The 26,538-nt window shown below is 39.5% G+C and overlaps 1 protein-coding gene across 3 annotated transcripts; it reads right to left on the bottom strand.

Moving 5' to 3' along the window:
* Nucleotides 1-707: 707 nt before the first annotated feature.
* Nucleotides 708-19,686, bottom strand: LOC122037026. Of its 3 annotated transcripts, none has more exons than XM_042596477.1 (5): nucleotides 19,545-19,686; nucleotides 14,049-19,291; nucleotides 12,324-13,948; nucleotides 9,226-9,421; nucleotides 708-1,359 (listed from the first exon to the last, which is right to left on the bottom strand). In XM_042596477.1, exons 3-5 carry the CDS (start codon nucleotides 13,838-13,840, stop codon nucleotides 1,024-1,026), a joined length of 2,049 nt encoding a protein of 682 aa, XP_042452411.1. In that variant the 5' UTR covers nucleotides 13,841-13,948; nucleotides 14,049-19,291; nucleotides 19,545-19,686; the 3' UTR covers nucleotides 708-1,023. The 3 variants fall into 3 exon arrangements, with proteins under 3 accessions (XP_042452411.1, XP_042452409.1, XP_042452410.1); XM_042596475.1 differs by lacking the exons at nucleotides 708-1,359; nucleotides 9,226-9,421 and adding exons at nucleotides 11,260-11,757; nucleotides 11,841-12,237; XM_042596476.1 differs by lacking the exons at nucleotides 708-1,359; nucleotides 9,226-9,421; nucleotides 14,049-19,291; nucleotides 19,545-19,686 and adding exons at nucleotides 11,260-11,757; nucleotides 11,841-12,237 and having other exon boundaries at nucleotides 12,324-14,005.
* Between the last annotated feature and the right edge of the window lie 6,852 nt (nucleotides 19,687-26,538).

Here is a 26,538-nt window from a genome sequence, read left to right as displayed (position 1 = left end):
CGAACATGTTCACAAGCTCACGAGCCGAATATCCTTAAGCTTGAGCTCGGCTCAATAAAATTATCGAGCTCAAAATCGAGCTCGAGCTCGGCTCGATAAGATAAACGAACAAACTCGAACGAGCTTTTTACCGAATCAAACTCCGAATAGCTCGCAAACCGTTTAGTTCATTTACATCCCTACACAAAATACACTTCATTCATCCAGCTCTCAAAGATGTGTGCAAAGCTGCCCACATCAATACCAAATCTCCATTACAGAATAACTATTTGATCGATAAGAAACACCAGCGTGAAGTTGAACAATACGACAAAAAAAAAAAAAAAAGACAACCGAGTGCACATTTCAGGTCCAGACACGTTTCACCAACCAATGACATTTTATTAGATAGAACTATATAGCATTAGCGTTGTAGTGGCAAATACAAGAATCTAAAATGGTTCCAGAGGACAAAGTATAGAAAGCTCATAATGCATCACATGATTATGATTGCCCCATTGTCATTTGCAGTTAAAAGGATTTCACGAGAATATTTAAAATAGAGACCTAGGAAAGAAAAGTATGCATGTTTAACTTGGCCTTTATAGCAGGTACAGTGGATAATCATGGTACAAAACAGGTGCTGGGCAAAATGACCCTGCCACGAGAGAGCGTTCCAGAAACCGACACTAGCTCCAAGCAATGCAAAGAAGGGGAACAAAGCAAAATTCCTACACAATCCTCTCCTTATTTAAATCGAAAACACTGGAGAGAAGATTTTCTTTTGTTACATTCTCATATATACAACAACAAAAAATGCCTAGACTCTACAAAATTCACCTTTTGTAGATCCCTCATACTTCTATGCTAAACCATAGATTAAGAGGTTTATATAAATGGGTATATACTAGTTTTGAGTTTGTTATTCCATTGCATTGTTGCAACTACTGTACAGTAATGTTGGTGATCTTCGCCAAAAATAGGGTTCTTTATCAACCCTACAGCAGCACATAATGTAGGCTTCTAAGTTATAGAAATCAATGATCATGAATCTCTGTTGGCTGACCATGGTTCGGCTCCGACTCCTCGGCTTCCTAATCTTGGTTTCAGTTTAACAACATTGGTAACGACTGCATTACAAAAGAAGCACCTTTGGCCATTCAATAGGTGTCTTGTGATACATCCATGGCAAGACATGTGATGACATGGCTCAAACATAGAATCTGAATCACAAGAATAACAAATGCAGCAGCAGTTTTCCTCTTCGTAGTTACCGATTACTCCATGTTCTATGGTCTCTGTTCTGCTTCTCAGATTGCTGGAAAATTCCTCGAGTTTCCTTAACTTTGAAGGAGAGGCGTCCCCTCTCAGAACAGCAGTCTGCAATCATGTGAGACTGATAATATAAGAAATTAGACTGACTCTAGTTTCTTCACATTATACATTCATTTTGTTCTGATTTGAATTTAAAAGCGACAACCAAACTTGGTAAATGCTACTAAGATTATAACATCCAGCAAAAGATCTATCGAAATGATATCGCAATTTCAGCATTGCTAGAAACCTATTAAGCACATTTTTGTGATATTTTGTAAAAGGACTTAGAGCAGCAATTCAAGACAAGTCTTGGAGAGAGTTCTTTATTGATAGGGGGAGGTTTATTACGTTATCTCATTTCTGATGATTAATAATTTAACTAACAAAATTACTAAACTAAGGAGCAAGGTTTTAAATATTGTTCAAGTCGACAAGGCAAAATTTACTGTCACCCCAACTGGCACACAACTTCGAGATGAGGCACAGTTACAGCGACAGGCAAAGTGTTCAAGCAGAGGTTCTGATTAAGGCGTCACAAAGTGTTCATCCAAGCAGTTCTGAACCTTCTTCCTCGTCCTCTTCTTTGCTTCTATTGTTTGCCATTCTTCTCAGCCCTTTCCTCTTCCACTTATTCAACCGGCACTATCCGCTAACATGACAATATGGTACAGAAGCACTTTTGTTCAAGCCAGGCCCGTAAACCCAACTCAGAACGAAATTTCAAACCTTGTTAAGAACAGCACTAGTATATTGATCACGTCAAAAAGCTGGGAAGGAAGAAAGCAAAATGCAATGGAAAGTAATATGCATATCCAAATTGCAATTGAAGGCTAAGCTGCATAAGATCAAAAGTGTCGAGTAAATCCTAACAAACAAATCTTCAACTGCTACTTAGGTTTCTACTGCAACAAAATCTTGCTTAGCTCTCAAACTACCAACTTCTTACACATCACGGAGCTCTGGACCAAGGATATAAAAAGGTGTCACCATGTGGCATGGAATCGACCAACAAGTTGTCGCATAGTGCATATGCAGGGGTATTACAATTTAGTTTAAAAATATAGCAAACAGTATATTAATGAATCATCCAATTCATAATTAGAGAAAAGGCCTACAATATTTGGTGTCACCACCTGAGAAACTTAATTTAGTGTTTCATATTAACACTATTAAGTATTATGAGCCATATGGATTCACGTTAGAAATTTTAGTGTTGGTAGTATTTAACATTCAGTTACTATGAGTAACTCGGTCCATGGCAAATATACTCCGCCATGTCCGATTCCAAACCTAGATAAACGAGCAGAGTTGTATTAGGTTGCCAACCAACATCAAATATAAGTAAATGTTATGGATTCAACAAACTATTGCGTTAATGCTATATTGTTTCCTAGAAGGAACGTGTTGCAAGATTCGATTACAACGTCTTAGCAAAGACCGCTATATCTCCATGAGAATTTAGGTGTAGTGTTAAATATGCAAAAGTTCTCACACCTTACGTTAGATAAAAATAGGCATTAGGAATATTGATTGTATTATATTTGGAATATAAAACAAAGGAACGCTCACTGATAGAACAATGGAAGTAGTAGATATTATGATTAGGAAAAGAATTAATATTTTATGCTTACTAGAGAGAAGACAAAAGATATAAAGAACTCAAATTTTAAATTATGAAACATAGGAAAAAGTAAAATATGTATTGTTGTAGATAATTCTAATAAGAGTAATTAGGAAGAGAAACAATATTATCGCTCTCAAGATAGTAGTAGCAAAATAAATTATTAATGTAGTTAGCATATATAAACCTCCAAGTAGGATTAGGTGAAGACACCAAGTATAAGTTTTGGCAGAGCTAGATGAGGTAGTACAAAAATTTATTTCAATAAGAGACATAAATGAGCATGTAAAGTAAGAAATGAAAAATATGACAGGTTGCATGGAGGTCATAATTTTGGACAAAGAAATAAATTAGGAAAAATTATATTAGATCTCCTAATAGCTATCAACTTATAATAGCTAATATGTTTTTCAAAAAGAGAGAAAAATATCCAATTACATTCAAAAGTATTGCAAATTGAATTTCTTATGGGCAGGAAGAGATTATAAAATTTGTAAAGATTAGAAAACTTAATCACCCAACATAAGTTAATGGTGTTATATATAGTATTGGTAGTAGGAAAACATTCATGGTTGAAGTGGTGAAAATTAAAAGATGGGAAATAAAATATCTTTAAAAGTTAAAGGATGAGAAATAAAATATCTTTAAAAATAACATAAAACATAAGTATTAGAGAAATTCACGACGACTCGATTATGACATGTGGTACGATGACATCAAATTAAAAATAATGGCCAAGAGCGTACTCGATGAGTCAAGAGGACACACATCATCAATAACGAACGCGTTGTGGGGTCTTAGCAGGAACCGCTACATCTACCTAAGAACTTGAGTTTGATGTTAAATATGCAAGAACTATCATACCCTACATTTGATAGAAATGACATTACGAATATTATTATCATTTTTTTGGAACATGGAACATTCACTCATAGAATAATGGAGATAATAGATACAATGATTATTAGAAGAATTAATATTTGTGGTTATTAAGGAGAGAAGGTAAAGATGACAGAGTACTCGGGTTTTTAAGTTAGGAAAGGAGATAAGATTATAGCTAGTGGTAGCAAAAGAAACTATTAATGTAATTAACATATATACCCCTCAAGTACGATTAGATGACACCAAAAATAAGTTTTGAGAAGACCTAGATGAAGTAATATAAAACATTCTGACAAACGAGATGATTTTCATGAGAGGAGATCTAATGGGCACGCAAGAGTAAGAAATGAGGAATATAGAGTTCATAGGGATCACGATTTTGGACTAACAAATGAAGAACGAAAAGATATATTACAGTTTACGATAGCTATTGACGTAATAGCTAATACATTTTTCAAGAGAGAAGAACACCTAGTTACATTCAAAAGTAAGAATAATAAGTCTCAAATTATTATTTTTTTATTGTCAGGAAGAGATAAAAAAAATTATAAAGCTTCTAAAGGTCATCCTTAAAGAAAACTTAACCACCCAACATAGGTTAGCAGTATTAGATACGCATCTCATGCATAATATCAATAAAAGGAAAATATGCATGACTTCTATAATCATGTGATTAAAGTTAAACGATGAAAAGTGAAGTATCTTTAAGGAGAGGATAGAAGCACAAAAATAAGGAGAAATATATGAAGATTCGACTATGACATAGGCTAAGAGGGCATCAAATTTGATAATAATGCTTAAGAAGAGCATACCTAGTGAATCAAGAGGATGGACACCATCAAATAAAGAATCTTAGTGGTGGAGTGGGGAAGTATTTGAGAAAGTAGTGGGAAAACAAACAAACTATAAGTTACCGTACATTTGAAAAAAAATAAAGAAAACTTTAAAAAATATACCATAGCAAAGAAAGTAGTGAGTTAAGTCGAGAATAAAGCTTTTGAACGATTTTATCGACATCTTGATAAAAAAAAAGGGAAAAGAACATATATATATATATATATATATATATATATAATAGTTAGAGCGAGAGAAAGGGAATGAAGGGATCTTACCCAAATAAAATACATTAAAAATGAATCAATAGGAACTATGAAGGATGAGAAAAATAAAATAGTGGAAGAACTATTTTCATCAACATTTTAGGGAAGGTTCATGTGACTAATTTAGCTTTTATCAAGAATTCAAATTCTAGAAGTTAAATGGGATGCAAAATGGGAAAACAATTGGATTAGATAATATTCCAATAGAAGTATAGTAGTGTTTAGGGAAACAGAGTATTAAATGGTTAACGGATTTATTTAACCTGATATTAAAAACAATGAAAATGTTTGGTCAGTGAAGGGCAAGACCCTAATCCCTTGTATACGAATAAAGGAGATGTACAAAATTTTGTAAATTATAGGGGCATTAAGTAATGAGTCATACAATAAAACTATAGGGAAAAAACAATATAGAAAAGATTAAGGAGATCAATGTGATCAAAAATCAATTTAGATTTAGACGTTAACAATATAAGATATATATTTCTCAGCTGATTGAAAAAATATCAAGAAAAGAAACAAGATTTACATATGATATTCATTGACCTAGAAAAAGCTTACAACAGAGATTTAAGGAAAATTATGTGCAAAATTCAAGAAAAAAAAAGTGTTAGTATAGCGTATATTAAAATAATTAAGGATATGTATGAGGATATAAATATAAGAGTAAAGGCTCCAAACAGATTAACTAAAGTGTTTCCTATAATATAGGATTACACGAAGGATTAGCTTTAAGTTCATACTTTTTGACATTAGTCATGAATGAACTTAATGGACACATCCAAGACACGTTATCATGGTGCATGTTGTTTACGGATACATTGTTTTGGTCATCGTGAAAAAGTAAATGTCAATCCTGAGATTAGACGTAAAAGGTTTTAGGCTTAGTAGAAGCTCTCCGCAGCTTTACTCTACTTTGCAAGAGGCTGTTTTCGAGACTCAAACATGTGACATCTAGATCATACCGAAGTAATTTTACTATTGCGACAAGGCTCCCCTTCTTTTAGGCTTAGTAGAGTAAAGACAAAATATATGAAATTTAAGTTTAGTAATATTAAACGTAGCAAGATAATTGTTAAACAGATGATGAATTACTTTTGAGAACTTTAAATATCTAGAATCATTTTTGTAAGAGAATGGAGGAGTTGATAAAGATGGTTTACATAAGATATAAGAAGGATTTTTGACATGGAGGATGACTTCAATTGTTCTTTGTGATTGTAAGGTACCAACGACGGGTAAATCTACTATGTTTATGAAGTTGAATGTTAGGTTATGAAGTGAACGACAAAAAATAAAAGTCACAGAGATGAGGATGTTAAGGTGGATGCGCAAAGATTGTAGAAATACAACGATGGAAAATAAGAAACGAGAACATTAGAGAATGTCAAGGTTACACCTATTGAGAGAAAATTATGAGTAATGCATTTAAGATGACATAGACATGTACTTAGGCGTTCAATAAATGTCTCAGTTAAGTAATGCGAAATTATAACAAATATGCACATTAATAGAGGAAGAGACGGACCGAAGAAGACTTAACATGAAATAGGATAAAATTCATTTAACTATAGATAAAGATGTAGTAAGAGATTGAGCTCAATAGTATAGGAGGATCTACATAGTTGTTCGCACTTAGTGAGATAAAGACTTTGTTGTTATATTCAGGTATTATGAGTCATGAATATAGATCCGCATTAGAAGGGGAGCCTTGGCGCAATGGTAAAATTATTGTCATCGATAAAGTTGTTGTCATGTGACCAAAATGTCACAGGTTCGAATCCTGAAAACAACCTCTTGCAAAAAGTAGGATAAGGCTGCGTACAATGGATCCTTTCCCGGGACCCCGCATGGCGGGAGCTTCGTGCACCGAGCTGTCCTTTTTTTTTGGATATAGATCCACATTAGATATTTTAGGATTATAGTCTAAGTATAGGCCTATATCATCATATTAGATGCAATACAATCAACACTTTCTACAAACTTAACATCGTATCCAAGCCCCCCATCACCGCCCCTTTTTCAAGGTTAAGATTTTCTCGAGAAACAATCCCCTGAGGGCCCCAGGGATGATTTCAGTTAGTGGCCTCCCCTCGTCCATTTTCTCTCAACATAACCGCTCCTCTAGTCCAATCTTGCCATCCTCCTAGTTCAAAGACCACGACCTTCTACTCCTTAGGAGGATGGATGTCCACATCCTGCCTCCTCTGTGTCGTGCGCCTATGTAGGAATCATCGATGTGCATGCACTTAAGGACCTCTAATGATGAGATGTTGATTCTCTCAAACATTGTCTCCCAGCACCAAGCAAAAAAAAACTGACCTTTGCGTTTACAAGAGACACCAACTCACAAGCTAAAATCCCCACATGAGATGCCAGCCTATTGCCCATGTAGCCATAGCACAAGCCTCTGCATTCCCAATCTCCAACAACTGAAGCCACTTTATCTTCCTATTCATCCAACATGCACGTCTACATCCCAACCAAAGCCACTTAACTTTCCAACTCCTACATTTTTACTCTCAACAAAGACCTCTCCAAGGTCCACATCCTCCCATCACCTTTCCTAGATCTAGATCCTTTGATGCAAAATATATGGCAAGACTCAAGGATGCTTCCTTACAAACTAGGGATTGCTTGACTATGTTGGTTAAATCCTCAGATTTGCAGTCTACAACATTTCTGAAATCCTCATCTACAATAACAGAGCGAGGAAGCTTGAGCAAGTCAATTTCCTACTGCCTCTCTGTAACATTGTCAAATATCCACTGCGATCTGGGAGTTCCTTCTCTGTTTGTTCTCATCTTCTTCCTCGACTCCAGCTTGTATTCATGGTTCATTACTTATGAGGTATCTTAAACAGCACTCCTTGCGTTGAAGAACCTACAACTTGTTCTCTCAACCCAATCATCCTATGAATAGCATTCACAGGCCTCTTCTATATGCCTGTATCTTAAAATTTTGATTCTTTTCCAAAGTCCCGTGTCCCGGAACAATCTCGAGTAGGACACTTACATCCATACCCACATCAGATACCTAAATTTGAATTTGATTAACAGCTCTAGCCAAGTTCTCCGTGCATTAGAATTGTTCTCATGGTGCCCTCTGTTCCAACACCTGTCCTGTTGTGAGCTTCTACTGATTCGAGCTACTCAGAAAGTAGACTTCTCCATCACCTTGACTTCCTTCTCAAGTAGAGTAGCAAAGGGAACCTAGTGGTTTGATTTCAGATTTGTCGACCATTTTGTTCATTACCCTTCTCTCTAGATTTCCATTCCCTTTTTTCTCTCTGTCCATATATCCAACAGCAAATTCCTTTTGTTTCTTCCCAGTAGTGCAATCTCCAACACACTTGTCTCCGTCAGGCACATCTCAAAGAGTCCTTAGTCTTTTGTCTTCCTTAAGTTGTGCTTTGTGCTTTTGCACTCTAGGCTCCTCTGCCATGAAATGTCACCTGAAGGAGCTCACTCGACAATTTGTTCCTGAAATGTCTCTTCATCCTCATTCACTTCACCCCTCATCTTTTTATGCTCTTACTTTGTTAACGTGCTAATGTGAGGTCAAAGACATTTTCAGTTACATGCTGATCTAAGGTAAAAAAAAAAATGTTGGTTGTGTGATATGTTTAACTCCTTCAGCTTTATCTCACTTGTGCGTGAGTATAATGTTTTCGTTTCATTATGGTGTCATGTCTTAGTCTACATTCTAAGTCATGTAAAAAGTCAGACACAAATAGTACCTATATTCTAAAAACTCTTAATAGTATTAGGTACTACGGGCCACATGGATTTAGTCATATATATATACCTATGGTTATATTGAATGCAATACCATATTCCTTGAAATTTTTAATATTTCAGAATAACAAGATTAGTCGTCTTCAATGGAGAAATCATTCAACAATATTCATTAAGTTCTTGAAGATCAGATGTATTGAATCACTTTTCACACTTCACCGCATGGATGGCCTGCCTCGCCAAGAGAGGCCCTATCTAGGCTCTTAAATCTTATAAAGTAACTGCATATGGCATATGTTTACAGTGTCACACGTCTAAAATGCCTTTCTAGGACTATATATTCCCATGATCAATGTAGCATGAGTTTCAATACAATATTATACATGTTTTATTGAAAAAACATATCCCAATACGATTGAGTTTTTTTAGCAACGACAGTAAGAAAACACGTGACTTAGTCCAGTCCTATGGTTGAACTGATTCAGTATATGATTGACCTTTTATTTGCCAGAAATTACTAATAGAGGCATTCAATTAGGTTAATAAGTCAAGTCCTTGCAATTATAGAAGCAAGATAGAAACATCTAACCCAATTGTAGCCTAGCAAGCATTGACAAACTGTAGCAGGACAATCCATGTTTGCAAACACTCCAACGACATCATTCAGATCCTTGTGTTCTGAATCAGAATGAGCATCCATTAGGCTAGTTATAATACCAACAAGAGGTGCTAAGATCATAGTTCGATTTGACTTCTCTTGATATTGACTAGGTCGCCTGACAGACCTGCAGAATTCAGAAGAAAAAAATCACAGTTTAACAGCCAGAAGTGTAAGTAATCTACTTAATTGATATATGCCAAAAAAACAAACGCTAATAAACAAATTGTTTCTAGATAAGAGCTTTGGAAATTTGTGAACTACCATGTACTCTTCCATCAATATCTTAACATTAGGATACTGAAAAGAGCACTTCCAAGTAAAATGGAATTAGCAGTCATAACAAAATTCACACATGCTTGTAATAATTCAAGAAAATTAAAGTTACCACACCATACTTCCATCAATATCTTAACATCAATGATTCAAGAACTCTTGCTAGTGAAATGGAACTACTACTGCACTACAGCTACTACACTATATAACATTTACAAACCATCAAGTTTACATATTCATATATTAGTGAATCAATTTCGCTCTCACATTCAATACCAGGTTGACACAAATAAGTGTGAATTTAAAATATATATATATATATATATATATACTTGCAAAAGGAGGGCAACTAATCGTTAATATTCATGTGATGTGCATGTGTTTTTGGTTTTTTGTGTCAAGGATAGACAAGAAAAAATATAAATAATAACGATAAAAATAACGCTAGCACAATTGGTTAATGTGGTTAGGAGACGCCGCTCCTACAACTCGACGACATATACTTCGTTAGGTCAGTCACTCTCAAATGTCTCCACTATACCCTGCACCCGCACCGTACTAGTTCTTACAATCCCTACTTGGAATGTTTACATCATTCCCTCTCAATACAATAAATGTACACCTTCAATCTTATCTAAAGCCCTTGGAAACTATTGAATATTGTAAGTACAACATAAAGAGTTTTAGAAACTTTTCCGAGCAACCTCTCTAAACTCAGCTCCCTATGAGCTTTCTTATAGAATATGTCCCAAAGGCTCTTGTCCATCTCTAGTTAGGGGTGAGCAAAAATTCGGTTAAACAGACCGAAATTAAAAGTTCGGTTCGGTTAATTCAGAAATTCAGTTTTTTCCTTAAAATATCAGTTTAATCGGTTCGGTTACAGTTTTGAAAATCGAAATTCAGTGAAACTGATGTTATAAGTTGAACCAATGCCCAATTAATTGATCCAATTGATTGGTGTCAGTTCCTTCGCCACCAGAAACCATTCGACTGGGGGCATTCCCCAATTGAAAAATTCAGTTATTTCGGTTGAAAACAGAATTAACCAATGTTTTATCGATTCAGTCGGTTCAGTATTTTTTTTTTTGAAAAGTTCGGTTGGTTCGAAATAAGTTCGGTTTGTTCAGTTATTGGTTTAATCAGTTCAATCGGTTCGGTTTTAACTGATCGCTCAGCCCTATCTCTAGTAATTGAACTAGCTTTCGGTCGACTCATTGGGCAACAGTAGTTGTTGTACAGCTATCTGCTCAAGTTTCTAGCTGACTGGATCCAGTTCCAGTCCACTGGAGCCCCAATATTCTGAACCCTTGCATTCAACTCTTGGTCTAGCTTTCAGTCGACTAATTGGGCAAAGGTAGTTGTTGTACAGCCATCTGCTCAAGTTTCTAGTTGGATCCAATTCCAGTCGATTGGAGCCCAAATAGAAACACTGTGCTCTCTGAACCCTTGCATTCGACCCTTGGTCGAGTAAACATTCTAGTCAACTGAGGCTCACCAGCGGTCAACTAAATTTGCTCAAAGATCTCGATTTCACCAAGGTTGTCAAAATCGAGATTCTACGTTGAAACGGAAGGGAGTTGTAGAATCGTAAACTCGTAGTATCGTAACACGAATCGTAAGTTTCTACCAAAATGTAAAATTATACATAAACATATATATACTCATAGAAAATAACATAGATAAGATTAATAACCTCAAAAACACATTAAACATTTAATTAAACTAAACATTTATAAGGTCTTCTACAATCCACACATAAAATAAGTCATAAGTCACAAATTTTAGATAACATATAAGTCTACAACATGAAAAATAATAGTCAAGTTCTAAACTTCATAAATTCATGAATTCATAATCATCCTCCATGTGTTCTTCATCTCCAGCATCCTCCATGGCATCTCCACCTTCTTCAACTTCATCATCATCATAACTAGGCAGCTCCAAATCATCATGAGGTGCTCCACTACTAGGTCCTTCTTCAACTGGAACCAAATCTTCATTTGAAGCATCCAAATCTAAATTTTCACTATCATCCACAATCCAATCATCATCAGAAGCTAGGTCATCAATGCTATAATCATTGACTTTCCTCAATTCCTTCTTCTTGGCTAATTTTGAATTAGCCATCACAAAGACTACATCATTCATCGTTTTTGCCTTCAAACGATTTCTTCTCTTAGTGTGGACCTAAATAATAACAAAATCAATTAACACATACTCATATAATCACATACAACTAGGTAATTTCATTCAAGAATGAAATGCAATACCATCTCAAATGCACTCCAATTCCTCTCACAGCCAGATGAGCTGCATGTCAAGCTCAAAACACAAATAGCAAACTTTTGCAACTCAGGATGTTCATAACCATATGATTCCCACCATTGTGCTGGAGTTTTGGTTTCAATTCCACAAGTGGCTACTGCACTACCAAAGAATTTCTTTCGATATTTGAAGTCTTCCAGTTGAGCATCAATCTTCTTTACTTCTTCCATACTTTCAACCATCCTTTGTAGACAATCATATATTCCTCTTTTCACTTCAAAGTCAGCTTTAAAATTAGGACTGTAATGAAATTGAGGGTTAAGGTAATAGCCCGTAGCATGCAAAGGCCGATGTAGTTGATTATCCCATCTTGCATCTATAATTTCCCATAGAGGCAAGTAACTAAAGAGTGAGAAAAAATTTGAATTAGTTTCCAAGAAATTATAAATTTATACGAGTATTTAATAATTAGTAATAAATTAAGTTACCTTTTCTTAATACCATTAAAGGCAGCTTGTATCTTTTCTTTGGCCCTGTCCATTTCCTCATAAATGAACCCCATGGCAGGCTTCTCATCTGAGTCTACTAAACGAAGGACTTTGATCAAAGGATAAGCACTCCTCAAGCATGTAATAATGCTTTTCCAGAAGTCCTTATCCATTACCACATTTTCAATAACCTTTCCATCTTTAGTCTTTGCAAATTGACTAGATTTCCATTCTTTGGATGTAAACATTCTAATCAATGCTCCCTTATTGTCATTCAAGCAACCCAAAGTCAAGTAAGATGTGGCAAAACGGGTAGTGGCTAGTCTAATCAAATCCTTTTCTTTGGTAAAATGATGCAATAGAGAAATAAGCGCAGTCTTTGAATAGATGTAAGTTGTGATCTTTTTACCTCGTGCAATTGTCTCTTTATGTATTGGTATCTTTTTTTCAAAATCCTCCAACATTAAATCGATGCAATGAGCTGCACAAGGCGTCCAATATAGCCTCTTTCTCTTCCCCATCAACATCTCCCCGGCTGCTTTGTAGTTTGCTGCATTGTCTGTGACAATTTGCACTACATTCTCTTCACCAACTTCTTCAACAATTTCATCCATCAACTTGAAAATCTTGTTAGCTGTTTTAGATATATCAGATGCATCAATTGACTTCAAAAAAATGGTTCCCATAGGACTATTAACCAAGAAGTTTAATATAGTCCTCCTCCTCTTATCTGTCCACCCATCAGTCATAATTGTGCATCCCATTTTCTTCCAAAATGCTTTGTGCTGCTCTATAACTTCTTTGGTGCAATCAACTTGTTGTTTCAAATACTTGACTCTAATCTCATGGTAGGATGGAGGCTTAAAGCCAATACCATGTCTTGCAACCAAGTCTAGCATCTTCTTGAATTCATCACTTTTTGCCACATGAAAAGGTATAGCATTATTGTAGAAAAAAGAGGCAATCCCTTGGCAAGCTTCCTCCCTCAAATTCTTCTTGAAAATGCCATTGATGGTAGTTTGACTACTCACACCCCTTTTCTTGAATAGATCAGCAGAATTCTTTGCAATTTCTCGCCTTTGTCTTTTTGCACCCTCCACCTCCTCATCTTCATATTGGCCAAGAGGACTTGAATCACTTGATCTTCCTTCAATCTCCTTTGCCCTCTTTATTAAATTTTCTTGCAATGAGGATACAATTTTCCACATTTCCTTCCTTACATCATCACTAACCGCCTTGCATGCTCCAACATCCTTTTGTGTTCCTGCCAAATGATGCTTGAGTCTATAAATCCCTCCATTTATCACCTTTTGACAGTATTTGCATTGCACTTTCTTTGGATTTTCATCAACTGCAATTCCATGTTTCCAACCTGGATCAGATCTATTTCCAGGAGCATTCACTGCCAATCTTTTGGAATCTGAAGTTCCACTAGTTGTGGAAGCTACGCTTGGAGTGGCTGCACCACTATTGGAGCTTGCTTCACCAGACCCACCAACACTAGCTTCTCTACTCATTTTCGTGAAATTAAAGAAGAACAAGAACACCACCACGCAGCTTCAGCTTCACCAACGACACTGCAACTCTGCAACAGCAGCTCGCGAACCACAGACGTGGCCAACAACCTTCAGAGATGCAGACGGGACAGAGACGGCCAAAGAAGTAAAGAACAGAGACCCACAGATGAGATAGATGGAGAAGGGACAGAGGCGGATGGTGGCGTACCTTTAATCGAAGTCAGTCACAGTGCCGGTCGACGCACACCGAACGCACAGGGAGGAGGAGACAGACGCATATGTGAAGGAGACGATGGTTGCTGAAGAAGAACGAAGCACAGCAGTTGCGGCGACAATGGCTCGCGACGCGACTTAGGAAAGTTAGGGTAAGACAGATCAAATCTTCTGTCCCGAAACTCTCCCTATCCCTCTGTCCCACGCAGAAAACGACAACCGACTCGTGAGAAACACGTGACGAAGGCGGAAATCAGGGCTCTGCAAGGGCCGATCGGTCTGTGGACCGATCAGGCCATAGGTGGATCGGTCCATAGATCGATCTCCCTATTTTTCTGAAGGAGAAAAGTTTCTTGGACCCGTGTTTGATCGATCGCTGCGATCGACCTTCTGGTCTTGGAAAACCAGCGGACATTTCGCGTAGAATCGCTGGACTCTTACGAGTCTACGATTTCCGCTACGCTTCCACGCGATTCTGCACGATTCCACCCGATTCCGCTTCCGCCTGGGCACGCAACGCGGAAGGCCACCAAAAATGCGTAGAATCGTGCGATTCTACGTTCCGACTCGCGATTTTGACAACATTGGATTTCACTAAGCTTACACTCCATAAGCCAACTGCAACATTACCAAATCGAGTTTATCTATGACTACAACTTGAGACTTGTTCATTGGTTGAATGCTTCCCCCAACACACTTGATAGTCCACACCTACCTATCTATACACATCATCCCTCAATGATGTTGCCCAAATACTTAAACCAAAGATTACATTTCACTCGTAATCTCTCATGGCTCTATCTTCAAGTCCCCAATCTTGTTGATATTTTTGTTGCCCTTGAGTTTGCCTCGTGTTATGTTGTTCTTTACAAGTTTTTTATTGTTTCCTTTTTCCAAGTTGTTTTACTTTCTTTTTTCAAAGTTGCTTCCTCTCATCAATAAACTTGGAAATCATAACAGAAGTGTCTTTTTTCTTTGTTGACTTACCTGATTTAAACCTTAACATGTACTATTCAATCAATACAACCATGGTTGAAAATCAAGAGGCATGCCAAAGTGATGGGCACCACCTCCTCCCAATGCATCAGTAGGCTAGCTCATCTTCGCCCTCTTCTTCCTCCAACACCTCCTCCTCTGCTTCTTCTTTCCCCTCCTCCTTGGAGTGATCAGCACCTGACCTAAACGGAACTGATGCGGACATATGGAGAGGGGTCCAAAGGGAATTAAGAAAAAGAGGAAAGGCACTTCGGTCTTTTGGCATGAGTAAGGTTTGGTGTTAAAAAGCAACACTGTTCATCTTCAAAGGGGGGGAGGGGGGTTCGTGCTTTGAGCCGCCGCGAGGAACAGGGCTTGCTTCCTCTTACACGCCTTGCCGACGCCAGCGGCCGGCCGCTCCCCTCCTCCTCTCCTCTATCCCTTTCCTCCGGCCTCTTCGCGCCGGCGCCGCCACCGTGAGGAGGGCTTCTTCGAGCGGGGTTCCGCCTCAGCCGCCACAAGAAGGGGTTCCGTCTTCTTCTTGGTCCTTCGTCGCTGCCGCCGGAGAGATCCGCCGGCGACGACCATCTTCGGGGCCACCTCCTCCCTTCTCCTCCGACTTCGGTGCCTCCCACCGCCGCCGTCGGCGCCTCACGCCGCCAACGCCACCTAAGAGGATCGTCTCTGCTATCAACGGTCGTCGCCGCTGTCGCAGCCGCCTCCATCAGCTGCTGTCACCGCCGCCACAGCCTCCAGCGGCCACCTCCAGCGACCGTCGCCGCCTCCAGCAACCTTCACTGTTGTCGCAGCCGCCTCCATCAGCAACTGGCATCGTCGCCTCAGCCTCCTGCGGCCACCGCCGCCTCCAGCGGCCGACGCCGCTCGTACTGTTTGTCTATGCCGACCTTCGAGTCGAGATGGGGTTCCGACCATTGAGCCGATGTGTTTCGCTATTCGCACCTTTATTATGCTTGTGAGTTACTGGTATTATCCAGCTCACGTGCCGTGTGCCGGCCTACGAGCCGCTATCATGTCCGGCCTACGTGCCGTCTCTTTGGATCCCTGCTGCATCGGATCCCATGTCGCCGACCTCAGATCCGGCTCCTCAACTGACTCACATCCATCCACCCGTCAAGGCCGCGACGACTCGATCAGCACCGCTATCAGCTCACCGATCCATCCGAGGGCGCCCTCCCGGGGGCCAGGGTATGTCACTGTACTCGCCTTGTATTTATTTAGTTGCTCTATCATTATTCGACTGCTTATATATTCATGGGACCCGCCTCGAGCATCGGGGTACCAGGGACCGGGGTAACCCGGTCGCTGATACAGGTACTGTTGACCAGAGGACTTCTGACGACTTGGTCAACACCGAAGACAGCTCACCAGCTAAGTCACGGAAATGCCGTCAACATTCCAGACACATCACACTGGCAATTCCGTCTTCTCAGATTCCCGACAGGAACATATTTGACGCCGTTTGTGGGAACGCACCTGATCTGGAACGTGAAGATGGACACCGGAAAATTCTGCCATATTCATGACCTTGATGGGTTTCGACGGGTATATCATATTCTCCCCACTCCACGAGTACTCGGGAGTCGAGAAATTAAGTCAGATCCTCTGTTGGTCGGCCGGTCAATTTTTCATTCTCTTTCGGTTATAGAATCTATCATAGTTTCCCGAGCGAGGTCGAGACCAGCTTAGCAGATCATCCATCTCCCCCGTTCGGGGTCGAGACCAGCTTATCAAATCATCCATCTCCCCCGTTCGGGGTCGAGAGGCCTTCACTGGTCTCGGACCAGTCTTATCAGATATTCTATCTCCCCCGTTCGGGGTCGAGCAATCTTCACGAGCATCTATCTCCCCCGTTCGGGGTCGAGAGGCCTTCACTGGCCTCGGACCAGTATATCGGATCTCATATCTTCACCGTTCGGGGTCGAACACTTCTCACTGGCCACAGACCAGCTTACAAGAGCATCTTATCTCCCCCGTTCGGGGTCGAGCTATCTCCGATGGTCGCGGACAAGAGTATCTCCACTGATTTCGGACCAGAATATCTCATAGGCTATGCACCCGTTCGGCTCACGACTTTCGCTTCCATGCGCCTTCGACTCACGGGCTACACTCCAGTTCAGTTCACGTGCGATGCGCCCGTTCGGCTCACGACTTTCATCTCCGTGCACATTCGATTTCACGGGCTATGCTCCCGCTCAGTTTTCAGGCTCCACTCCTGCCTAGCGCTGCTTCGCCTCTCGCTCGATATTTGTCCAGGCACTCACTTGGCGTTCGCCCGATAGCTTGCCTAGCAGTCGCTTGGCCCTATTTTCCGTCGCTTGGTCGACACTTTAGTAGCCGCATGATCGTCCACTTAGCCACGCGCTTGTTTTGCTCAACATCCTGGTGGTCATCAGGTTTGCATTTTATGGTCACCTGGTTGACATTTTCAGGTCGCTCGGTCGCATTTTACGGCAATCCGATCGGCGTTTTACGATCACCCTGTCGGCATTCTCCGGGCTGCTCGTTTAGCATTCTCGTAGTCGTCCGACCGTTATCGCTCAGCCGCCCGTTCGGCCATACACTTGAACTGCTCGGCCGAACACTCGACATTCTCTCGATGGTCTGGTCAGTATCTTATGGTTGATTGGCCGACATTTTCTCGGTCACCCGTTCGGCATCGCCCGCTCGTTCGCCCGATCAACATTTTACGATCACCATGTCGACATTTCGAGATTGCCCGATCACATTTTACAATCATCCGGTCGGCATTTTCTTGGGCTCGATTTCCATTCTTCCGGTCGACATCCTTCCGATCGCCCGGTCATCATCTTCGTAATTGAGCGATCGACATCATCCGCCCGACGTCTATCCACCTGATCGACATCCTTCCGATCGCCCGGTTGGCAACTTCGAGGTCGTGCGTTCGACATCGCTCGTCCGCTCTGTCTGCTCGTTATCCCGCGCGTCGCTTGGTCTACTAGCATTTTACTCGTCGCTTGCTTGACGTTTTGCCGTTCGCTCAGCATCGGCCCGGTTATCGACTTGGTATTATTTCTCGTAGTTCGCTCGGCATCGCTACCATCTCTCGCGACCACTCGTGAGGCATCACATGACGAGTTCAGCGATTTGATCCTTCACTCTGGAATGGTTCAGCTTTGGCGATAGACTGTCCAGTCAGTCGAACTCGCGCCTCCTTCGACTAGACTTGAAGGGGAAGCTTGTGATGCAGATATATAGAGAGGGGTCCAAAGGGAATTAAGAAAAAGAGGAAGGGCATTTTGATTTTTTGGCATGAGTAGGGTTTGGTGTTAAAAGGCAACACTGTTCATCTTCAAAGGGGGGGGTCCGTTTTTTGAGCCGCTGCTAGGAACGGGGCTTGCTTCCTCTTACACGCCTTGACGACGCCGACGGCCGACCGCTCCCCTCCTCCTCTCCTCTATCCCTTTCCTCCGGCCTCTTCGCATCGACGCCGCCACCGTGAGGAGGGCTTCTCCGGGCGAGGTTCCGCCTCAGCCGCCACAAGAAGGGGTTCCGGCTTCTTCTTGGTCCTTCGTCGCTGCTGCCGGAGAGATCTGCCGGCGACGACCATCTTCGGGGTCACCTCCTCCCTTCTCCTCCGACTTCGGTGGCTCTCGCCACTGCCGCCAGCGCCTCACGTCGCCGACACCGCCTAGGAGGATCGTCTCTGCTATCAGCGGCCGTCGCCGTTGTCGCAGCCGCCTCCATCGGCTGCTGTCACCACTGCCATAACCTCCAGCAACCGCCGCCGCTGCCTCCAGCGGACTTCACCGCTGTCGCAGCCGCCTCCATCGGCTGCTGTCATCGCCGCCTCAGCCTTCCTGCGGCCGCCGCCTCCTGCGGCCACCCCCGCCGCCTCCAACGGCCGACGCCGCTTGTACTATTTGTCTACGCCGGCCTTCGAGTCGAGATGGGGTTCCGACCATCGAGCCGATGTGTTTCGCTATTCACACCGTTATTATGCTTGTGAGTTACTGGTATTATCCTGCCGGTGTATCGTGTGCCGGCCTGCGAACCGCTATCATGTCCGGCCTACGTGTCGTCTCTTTGGATCCCTGCTGCATCGGATCCCATGCCGCCGACCTCAGATCCGGCTCCTCAGCTGACTCACATCCATCCACCCGTCAGGGCCGCGACAACTCGATCAGCACTGCGATCAACTCACCGATCCATCCGAGGGCGGTGATGGAAATGCCGTCAACAATCCAGACACATCACACCGGCAATTCCGTCTTCTCAGATTCCCTACAGGAACAGGAACAATACTGTTTTGAAACAGTATCATTCCAATTTTTTCTTTGTAAGATATTAAACATCGATATAGATATATAACCTAACTGTAAAACAATTTTTTTTCTTTATACTTCAACATGAAAGGAATCTAAATGTTCATGCATATGCTAAGCTTATAGAATTAGATTCAATACTGTATTGACTAACATTTTGGGAACAAGACATTTATCTTAAGCAAAATAACTAAAGATGTATGCAAACTTACATGTCAAAGAATTCGGCATCAGATGCTGAAATTATGTGGTTCAGAATAAAAATGATCAACTCTATAAGTCGTCGTAAATTCATATCAGGCCCCAAAAGAAAAACCTGGGGAATCTCCCTCGTACAAAATTCCAGAAGCCTTGCAAGACTGCATGACAGATCAAAAACAACACCGCATCTTCTTTGCTGCAAATCACCAACCTGCAATAGTGAAATCAGTACCTTAGGTATTAAAAGACCATATTGAAGGTGATAAATTATTACTGTTATTATCACAAACACATAATAAACTTGGTAACAACAACAACAACATAATAATAATAAACTTGGTAATGTAATAATATTTTTAATAATGAACATTGCAACGTTGAGCTAGACAATCTTATCATCATCAATATTTTAATTTCAATTATCATAGACAATTATAATATAAATTGAAGTACAACTAAATAAACTTAACTAATATTAAAATAATGTAATATCACTAATTAAAATATCAAATTATCCTTGAAAATGATTAGTTTCATTATCCGTATCAGTATTATTGTACTTTTGTTGTTTCTATTAATTATTGATGATTACAAATATTTCTACTAATAATACTGAATTATATTTAAAACAACGGTATTACCATAAGCATTTAATAGTGAACTATAATAAAAACCTTATGACAGAGTAAGTATTTAATTAATATAAAAAAAATAGAATCCATGACCAAAAAGATATTAAAATATTAAATTAATCCATTTACTACAATAACAATAATAATTTTATTTTTTTACATTATATATATATTAAAATCTTTTTTCCCAACATCAATATTGACAACCATGAACTGATTTGCAAGTAACCAAACATATTTGCAGATATTATCTGCAGAACTCAAATTTACCTGAGTGCCTGAGTGCTCAGTGTTACATGCACAACTAACTTCAAGCAACCAAATGCCCCTTAAATATTCAGCAATTACAACTCATTATTATCACTATTAAATCGTGCCTAATTAATTGCGTTATCCATTATACAACCTGCACTAGACAGGAGACCCTAAAAGTTCACACTTAAGCATGCACAAGAGGGTGTCCCTTAATTATATGAGCAGGAGCAAACTCCTGTTCCCAATGCACTTGTGCAAACTTCTACACACGACTTCTGAGGAACACATTGCTACTCTCTCAACATGGCCCCTCCAACTCAACATTATCAAAATGGGAGACTAGTTCTCACATCATATTAAAGCATGAGGAGAGCAACTTATCCTTAGCAAAAATGCCATGAACTTTATTTAAACTAAATCAATATTAGAATAATAAAACTATCATTAATAAAGAAATGTCAAAAATATCATATTAGTCTTGATAATAGTTATTTTCATAATCAGTATAACTGATATTGTACTTTTGTTGTTTTTATTAATTATTATTAATTACTAATATTAAAATAAAATATTATATTTATATTTTTAGCATAATAATAATAATAATAACCATATTAATTTATTTTTTCCATTTTATTTTATTTTTCTATCTCTTTTTTCTGATTCTAAACCAATGTGATACCACGTAAACCAAAATTTTTGAAACGCCATCCTAATCGAGGCACCAATATTGACAACCATGAAGTGATTTGCAAACAACCAAACAACATATTACAGATATCATTTGCAATACTTAAATTTTCCTAAGAGTGCTACTCGCAGTTACATGCATCAATGCCCCTTGAATATTCATCCATTACAACTCATTATCATCGCTATTATTAAATCATGCCTAACTTGTTTGATTATCCATCACAATGCAAGTCTTGAAAAACAATCAATATATCAATGTAACTACTGATGCCCTAAAAGGGTAGCACGACCCAACCTGCACTCAGAAAGGAAAGCCTTCATTCATATGTCACATTCAAGCGTGCACAAGAGATTGTTGCTTAACAATATGGGACAGGAGGAGCAAACTCTCTCCCAATCAACTATTGCAGACTTGTACACACATATGAAAAGCACAATGCTATACTCTCAGCATCCACCCTCATTCCCAACATTATCAAAGGTGAGAGACTAATTCTTATAGCATATTAAAGCGCAAGGGAGAATCTCATCTTAAGCCAAAATGCTATGAATTTGGTTAAGAATGGCATCATATATATATATATATATATAGAGAGAGAGAGAGAGAGAGAGAGACACACACACACACACACACATACAAATATGTCTATATTCATGCCCAAGAAGATCTCATCAAATCATATGGGAGTATTCTCAACCTGCTGGGTCAGGTGTCTCCACTTATGAGTAATGTCCCGCCATATGAACTAAGGAACTCTAGACAGCCTTACATCAGACTCAAAGATAGAAGGTATGACTAGTGATGAAAAACCAAAACCTTCATAACAACCCAGGTAATCTTCCTTGGAAACCTGAATAAAATAATTTGTTCCATAAACCTCAAGGTCCACAAAATTAAATGAGTATGGGACATTCTCAATAACTGGAAGGGAGGGTTGCATATAACCTTGGCTGAACATTTTTGGAAGGATGGTGACTTTATACCCCCATTTGTAATGAACAAAGAATTCCACCCCACAATATAAAGATACACAAACGTGACTTGGTTCACATCTTCCAACATGTTAATAGTCCAAATCATAAAAGAATGATATTAGTCGTATAACATTTAAAAGAATTGCACCTGACAGTTCTCTTGCATCTCTCGGATAGACACTGAGAATTCAGTCATGGTCCAGCTTAGTGTGTTAAAAAGACGATTCAGAAATGAAGAAAATAGAGTTTCATCACTGCAGCAAGCCTCTCGAAGTAATACCTACATGAAGAAAAATAATGTATTATGAGAAATAGTATAAAATTTTAGAGTGCCAAAATGGCTTTCTAACCTGAAAATGGGCTGATGATGAAGATTCAAGATGCTTTGATGCACCAAATCCAGAACCCTTACATAACCTGAGAATGATATTTGTAACTGGTATCCAGGACCTATTATCAAATGCCAATAACAATGCCTTGGGCAAGCTATGAATTGCTTCCTTATTGTTTTCAAAAGCTATCAGGTAATCCTTGCATTGCACCAATGATGATATTGAGTGGAGGAGAAGATCTTTAATGTCAGCACTTAGAATCCGTGGATCATTAAAGTGTCTGACAACAAATGTGACCTGATACAAGAACAAAAAAACCTCTCATTATAACTTAATCCAATAAAGGACATTGTTAATCGATAAATACCATGAAAATTTTATCAAACTCATCATGATTCAACTGCACAGACAACCACTTATGGTAATGATTGAAAGTATAGTATTATTAACCAAAAAGGAAAAAAAAGAAGATAACATTACATAAATTATATAGGATTCAAGTACGACAATATCTCATGAGGGACGGACAGAATTGTAGTTTAGCACTTATTCTCAAGATGGAGAATAATATCTATCAATGTCCATCTTGTTACACAAAACTGAAACTCTAAGAGAATCCAACAAAACAGTAGATATTGATTATGAAAATTGGAGGAGATCTAATGCTGACTGTGATTGAGCACTCTATTGCTGTGATACAAAAGTCAGATAAAATTTGACCTGGTACATGCTTTGTCTTCGTCCTTCTCCCCTTCAAACTGGAGATACAGGAATATAAAGTTTGCAAAGATGAAAAATATAAAGGACAGTACAGAAAAAGACATAATTATAGCACATCTAAAAAGAGGTGAAGAGTAAAAGCATCTCGACAGAATGAGGAAAAGTTTGATATTTAGTTTGAGAGAAAAAGATATGGTGTCAAAGTGTTAGTGAGAGCCCTAGAGCCAATCATGTGATGGTTACTTTTTGGACTCTTTGTATCATATTCTTGTACATATATTTCTGATATATAAATAAAGGCATTGTGATTATTATACTTGTGTGTATTTGTGCTATATAAATAAGTATAATAATGTCCTAGGGTAGTAGGTTCATATCTATATCAATCGATTAGTTGAATTGATAGTGAGATGATATAGAGAACACTACTCTTAATCATTCCTAGTCAAGTATTAACATTCAGGGACAATGTTAATACGATGAGACTAACATGTAGGTCAACTCGATGACTTGATCTCACAAGTCATGGATATAGAGATATCAAGTTGGCACATAGATATACATTGAAGAATGTATACTGAATGACCCGCCATGAGAAAGTATCATGAATCGTTATATGAGTATCATATACTTTCTCATGTGACTATCAGTCATTGGCCTGAAGTCACCATAATTCCCTACATAAGGAGTTGCATACTTTGGCTTCGTCAAACGTCACCCGTAACTGGGTGGACTATAAAGGCGATTACTAGGTATGTAACAAATTATACTGAGGGATGTGAGTGATGTAGATGGGATCTATCCCTCCTATATGACGGGAGTGATATCATGATTCTTGATAGAGTGAGACCACTAAATGCATGGCCATGCCCAAATGAGTCAATATGAGATATTAAACTTATTTGATTAGAGTGAGTCTACTTGGGGTTCAAGACATAGATTGATTAGAGGATGACACGGTCTATGCCTCAATTGATCAATCTAGATGTCAAGGATAGAAGGACATTGTCACATATTGTGAGAGTCACAATTAGTAGTCACAATGGTGATGTTGGATCTCAACATTCTTATAACTTGGGTAGTAATGATATGTTGCTAGATACCGCTCATTACTTATTTTTCTAAATGGGTTTAGGAGCATTGCCAACGTTACAAGAACCTATAAGGTCTCACACAAAGGGCAATTAGATGGAGATTAGGTTCATATGATGAACCAAGAGGAAAGATGAAGTCAAGTTTGACTTGGCTAAATATGGAAAGTCTATAAAAGGCAAGTTTGACTTGACCTAAATCCACAAGTTTGACTTGACTATGAGTTAGACTCAAGTATGATCCAAATGTTGGATAAATCAATTAAGGGAGTTAATTTGGTCATGTTTGACTTTGGCCAAATTAGGAAGGTTGAAAGTCAATATTGACTTGACTTGGATGCCACCACATTTGATGAGGTGGCATGGGAGAACCAATGGGAATGCTACACATCACCATGCCACCTCATGCTTGCCACCTCATGGGAGGTTACCCATGAGTGGCCGGCCACATTAAGGGGGCAATTAAGAGCATTAATTGCCCACTTAATGACATTTATGTGGCCGGCCACATGATATGGTGGATTGATTGAATTTTTGAATTCAATTTTTTGATTCTTCTTCTTCCTTGGTGCTCTCGGCAACTTCTCCCTCTCTTCCTCCTCTTCTTGGCCGAAAACCACATAGGTGCTAGCACACCTTGTTTCGGTCATCTTCTCCACCTAATTGCTTGTGTGGACACATATAGAGGGGCTCTACTTTGTGCCCTCTAGATCCAACTTCAACCTTAGTCGAGCGGGATAAGCGAAGGGCACGCATCAAAGGTAGTTTTTCTTTAAACTATAGATCTAGGAGTAGATCTAACATATTCGGGTATTAAGCATGATATAAATACGTGGAATTTTTCGAATCGGATTTTTCTTTGCACGAGATCCTTGGCTAGGGTGTTTCGGGGTTTCCGCGACGCGAAAGCGGTGGCCCGAAAAATTCTAACAGTGGTATCAGAGCCATCGTGCGAAGCACGTATTTATTTTTTTCTGTATTAGATACAAAATTTAGATGCTTTTAAGTTTCTGTGATTTTTCTAAATTTTAGGAATTTTTGGGTATTTTTCTCGTAGAGGCGAAAGAACGAGTGCGAAGCACTTGTACACTTTTGTCACCGAGAAAAATTTCTCCGAAACGGCAAGTTTCACCCAAATAGATTTTGGGACAGCGGGTAAGGGCGCTGTATAATCGCAAGAGGACACTCGCGAAGGTTATTTCGCGAATAGGGGTGCTGCCCCTAACCCCGCAAGGGGCCTTGTCCCGTGATTACGCCCGAAACCCGCTTAGCGGGACCGCCGTGGAGAAGGGACTCAAAAATTCAGAAAAATCAGTAGAAAAATTTTAAATAAAAAAAAAATACACAATTCTGAATTATGTACAGTATGTGTTGGTCATGGCCCAAGTCCCAAAATTTTTATGAAAAATTATGCGTGTAATTCATAATACGGCCTGCGTGCCGTCATGTGTTGTGTGTGCTGTATTGTGGATGCGACCTGCGTGTTGCCTTTTTCCATTATTTTATTTCTGTAAAAATTAGTTTTAAGACTCGAATGTAACTCGAGTATAAATTTTGTAATGTACAAAATTTGAAGATGACGAAATTCCGGAGAAGACGGACTCGCGGGAGCATGCCGGCAACACATGGGGATCGGAAGGAGGAGCTTGGAGAAGCTGCCACCTAGACCCTAGGATGACCATTGGATCTTCTCTTTGGCTAGAGAGGATCCTAGTAGGGCCATGACCAATCACATAATTTAAATGTATATATTTTATTTTTGCTTATGTGTATGTGATGCATGTTTGTGTAGAATAGAATATGCATGAGTGTATGTGATGCACATGTGATGTGGGAACCACATCTTGATGTGCACAATACACATTTAGGATTTAAATTAGATTTAATTTACGCCTAAATATGATGCACATCGTCGATTAGATTAGATCTAAATCGAAATCAACTCGTAAACGCCTACCGGGCCATGATACCCATCACTACCTCGATCATATGCGATTGTCGTATCTGCCAAAGCAGAGCAACGCATTTAATCTTGGTAGGATGCGGAGGGACAACCTTGGTCCCGCCTATCACGCTCGGGTTAGATTGAGCTCAATTAGATTGAGTAGCTAGCAAAGCTCAATTGGATCGAGTGAAGCTATAGGCGTATTCCAATAGTTGGAAAGGTAGGACAAGATCACGTTTATAAATAATCTTGGGCGATTTAGCCAAAGCTAACTCAAGATTATTTGTAAAAGTTAAATCTTGATCCTATAAACAAGAGTTGCATGGAGATGTAATTGGTAATTAGCTACCTACCGATCATAC

The sequence above is a fragment of the Zingiber officinale genome, unplaced genomic scaffold (assembly GCF_018446385.1).
Source record: "Zingiber officinale cultivar Zhangliang unplaced genomic scaffold, Zo_v1.1 ctg230, whole genome shotgun sequence".
In the NCBI taxonomy this organism is placed as follows: domain Eukaryota; kingdom Viridiplantae; phylum Streptophyta; class Magnoliopsida; order Zingiberales; family Zingiberaceae; genus Zingiber; species Zingiber officinale.
Note: the sequence above shows the minus strand (reverse complement) of the source record. Positions and strands in the feature narration are given on the sequence as shown.

Coding starts and splice junctions, on each gene's coding strand:
- LOC122037026 (XM_042596475.1), bottom strand. CDS start 13,840: ATGAGTAGAGAAGCTAGTGTTGGTGGGTCTGGTGAAGCAAGCTCCAAT. Junction 12,238..12,323: donor TTTAATGGTATTAAGAAAAG/GTAACTTAATTT, acceptor CTCACTCTTTAG/TTACTTGCCTCTATGGGAAA. Junction 11,758..11,840: donor ATTGGAGTGCATTTGAGATG/GTATTGCATTTC, acceptor GTTATTATTTAG/GTCCACACTAAGAGAAGAAA.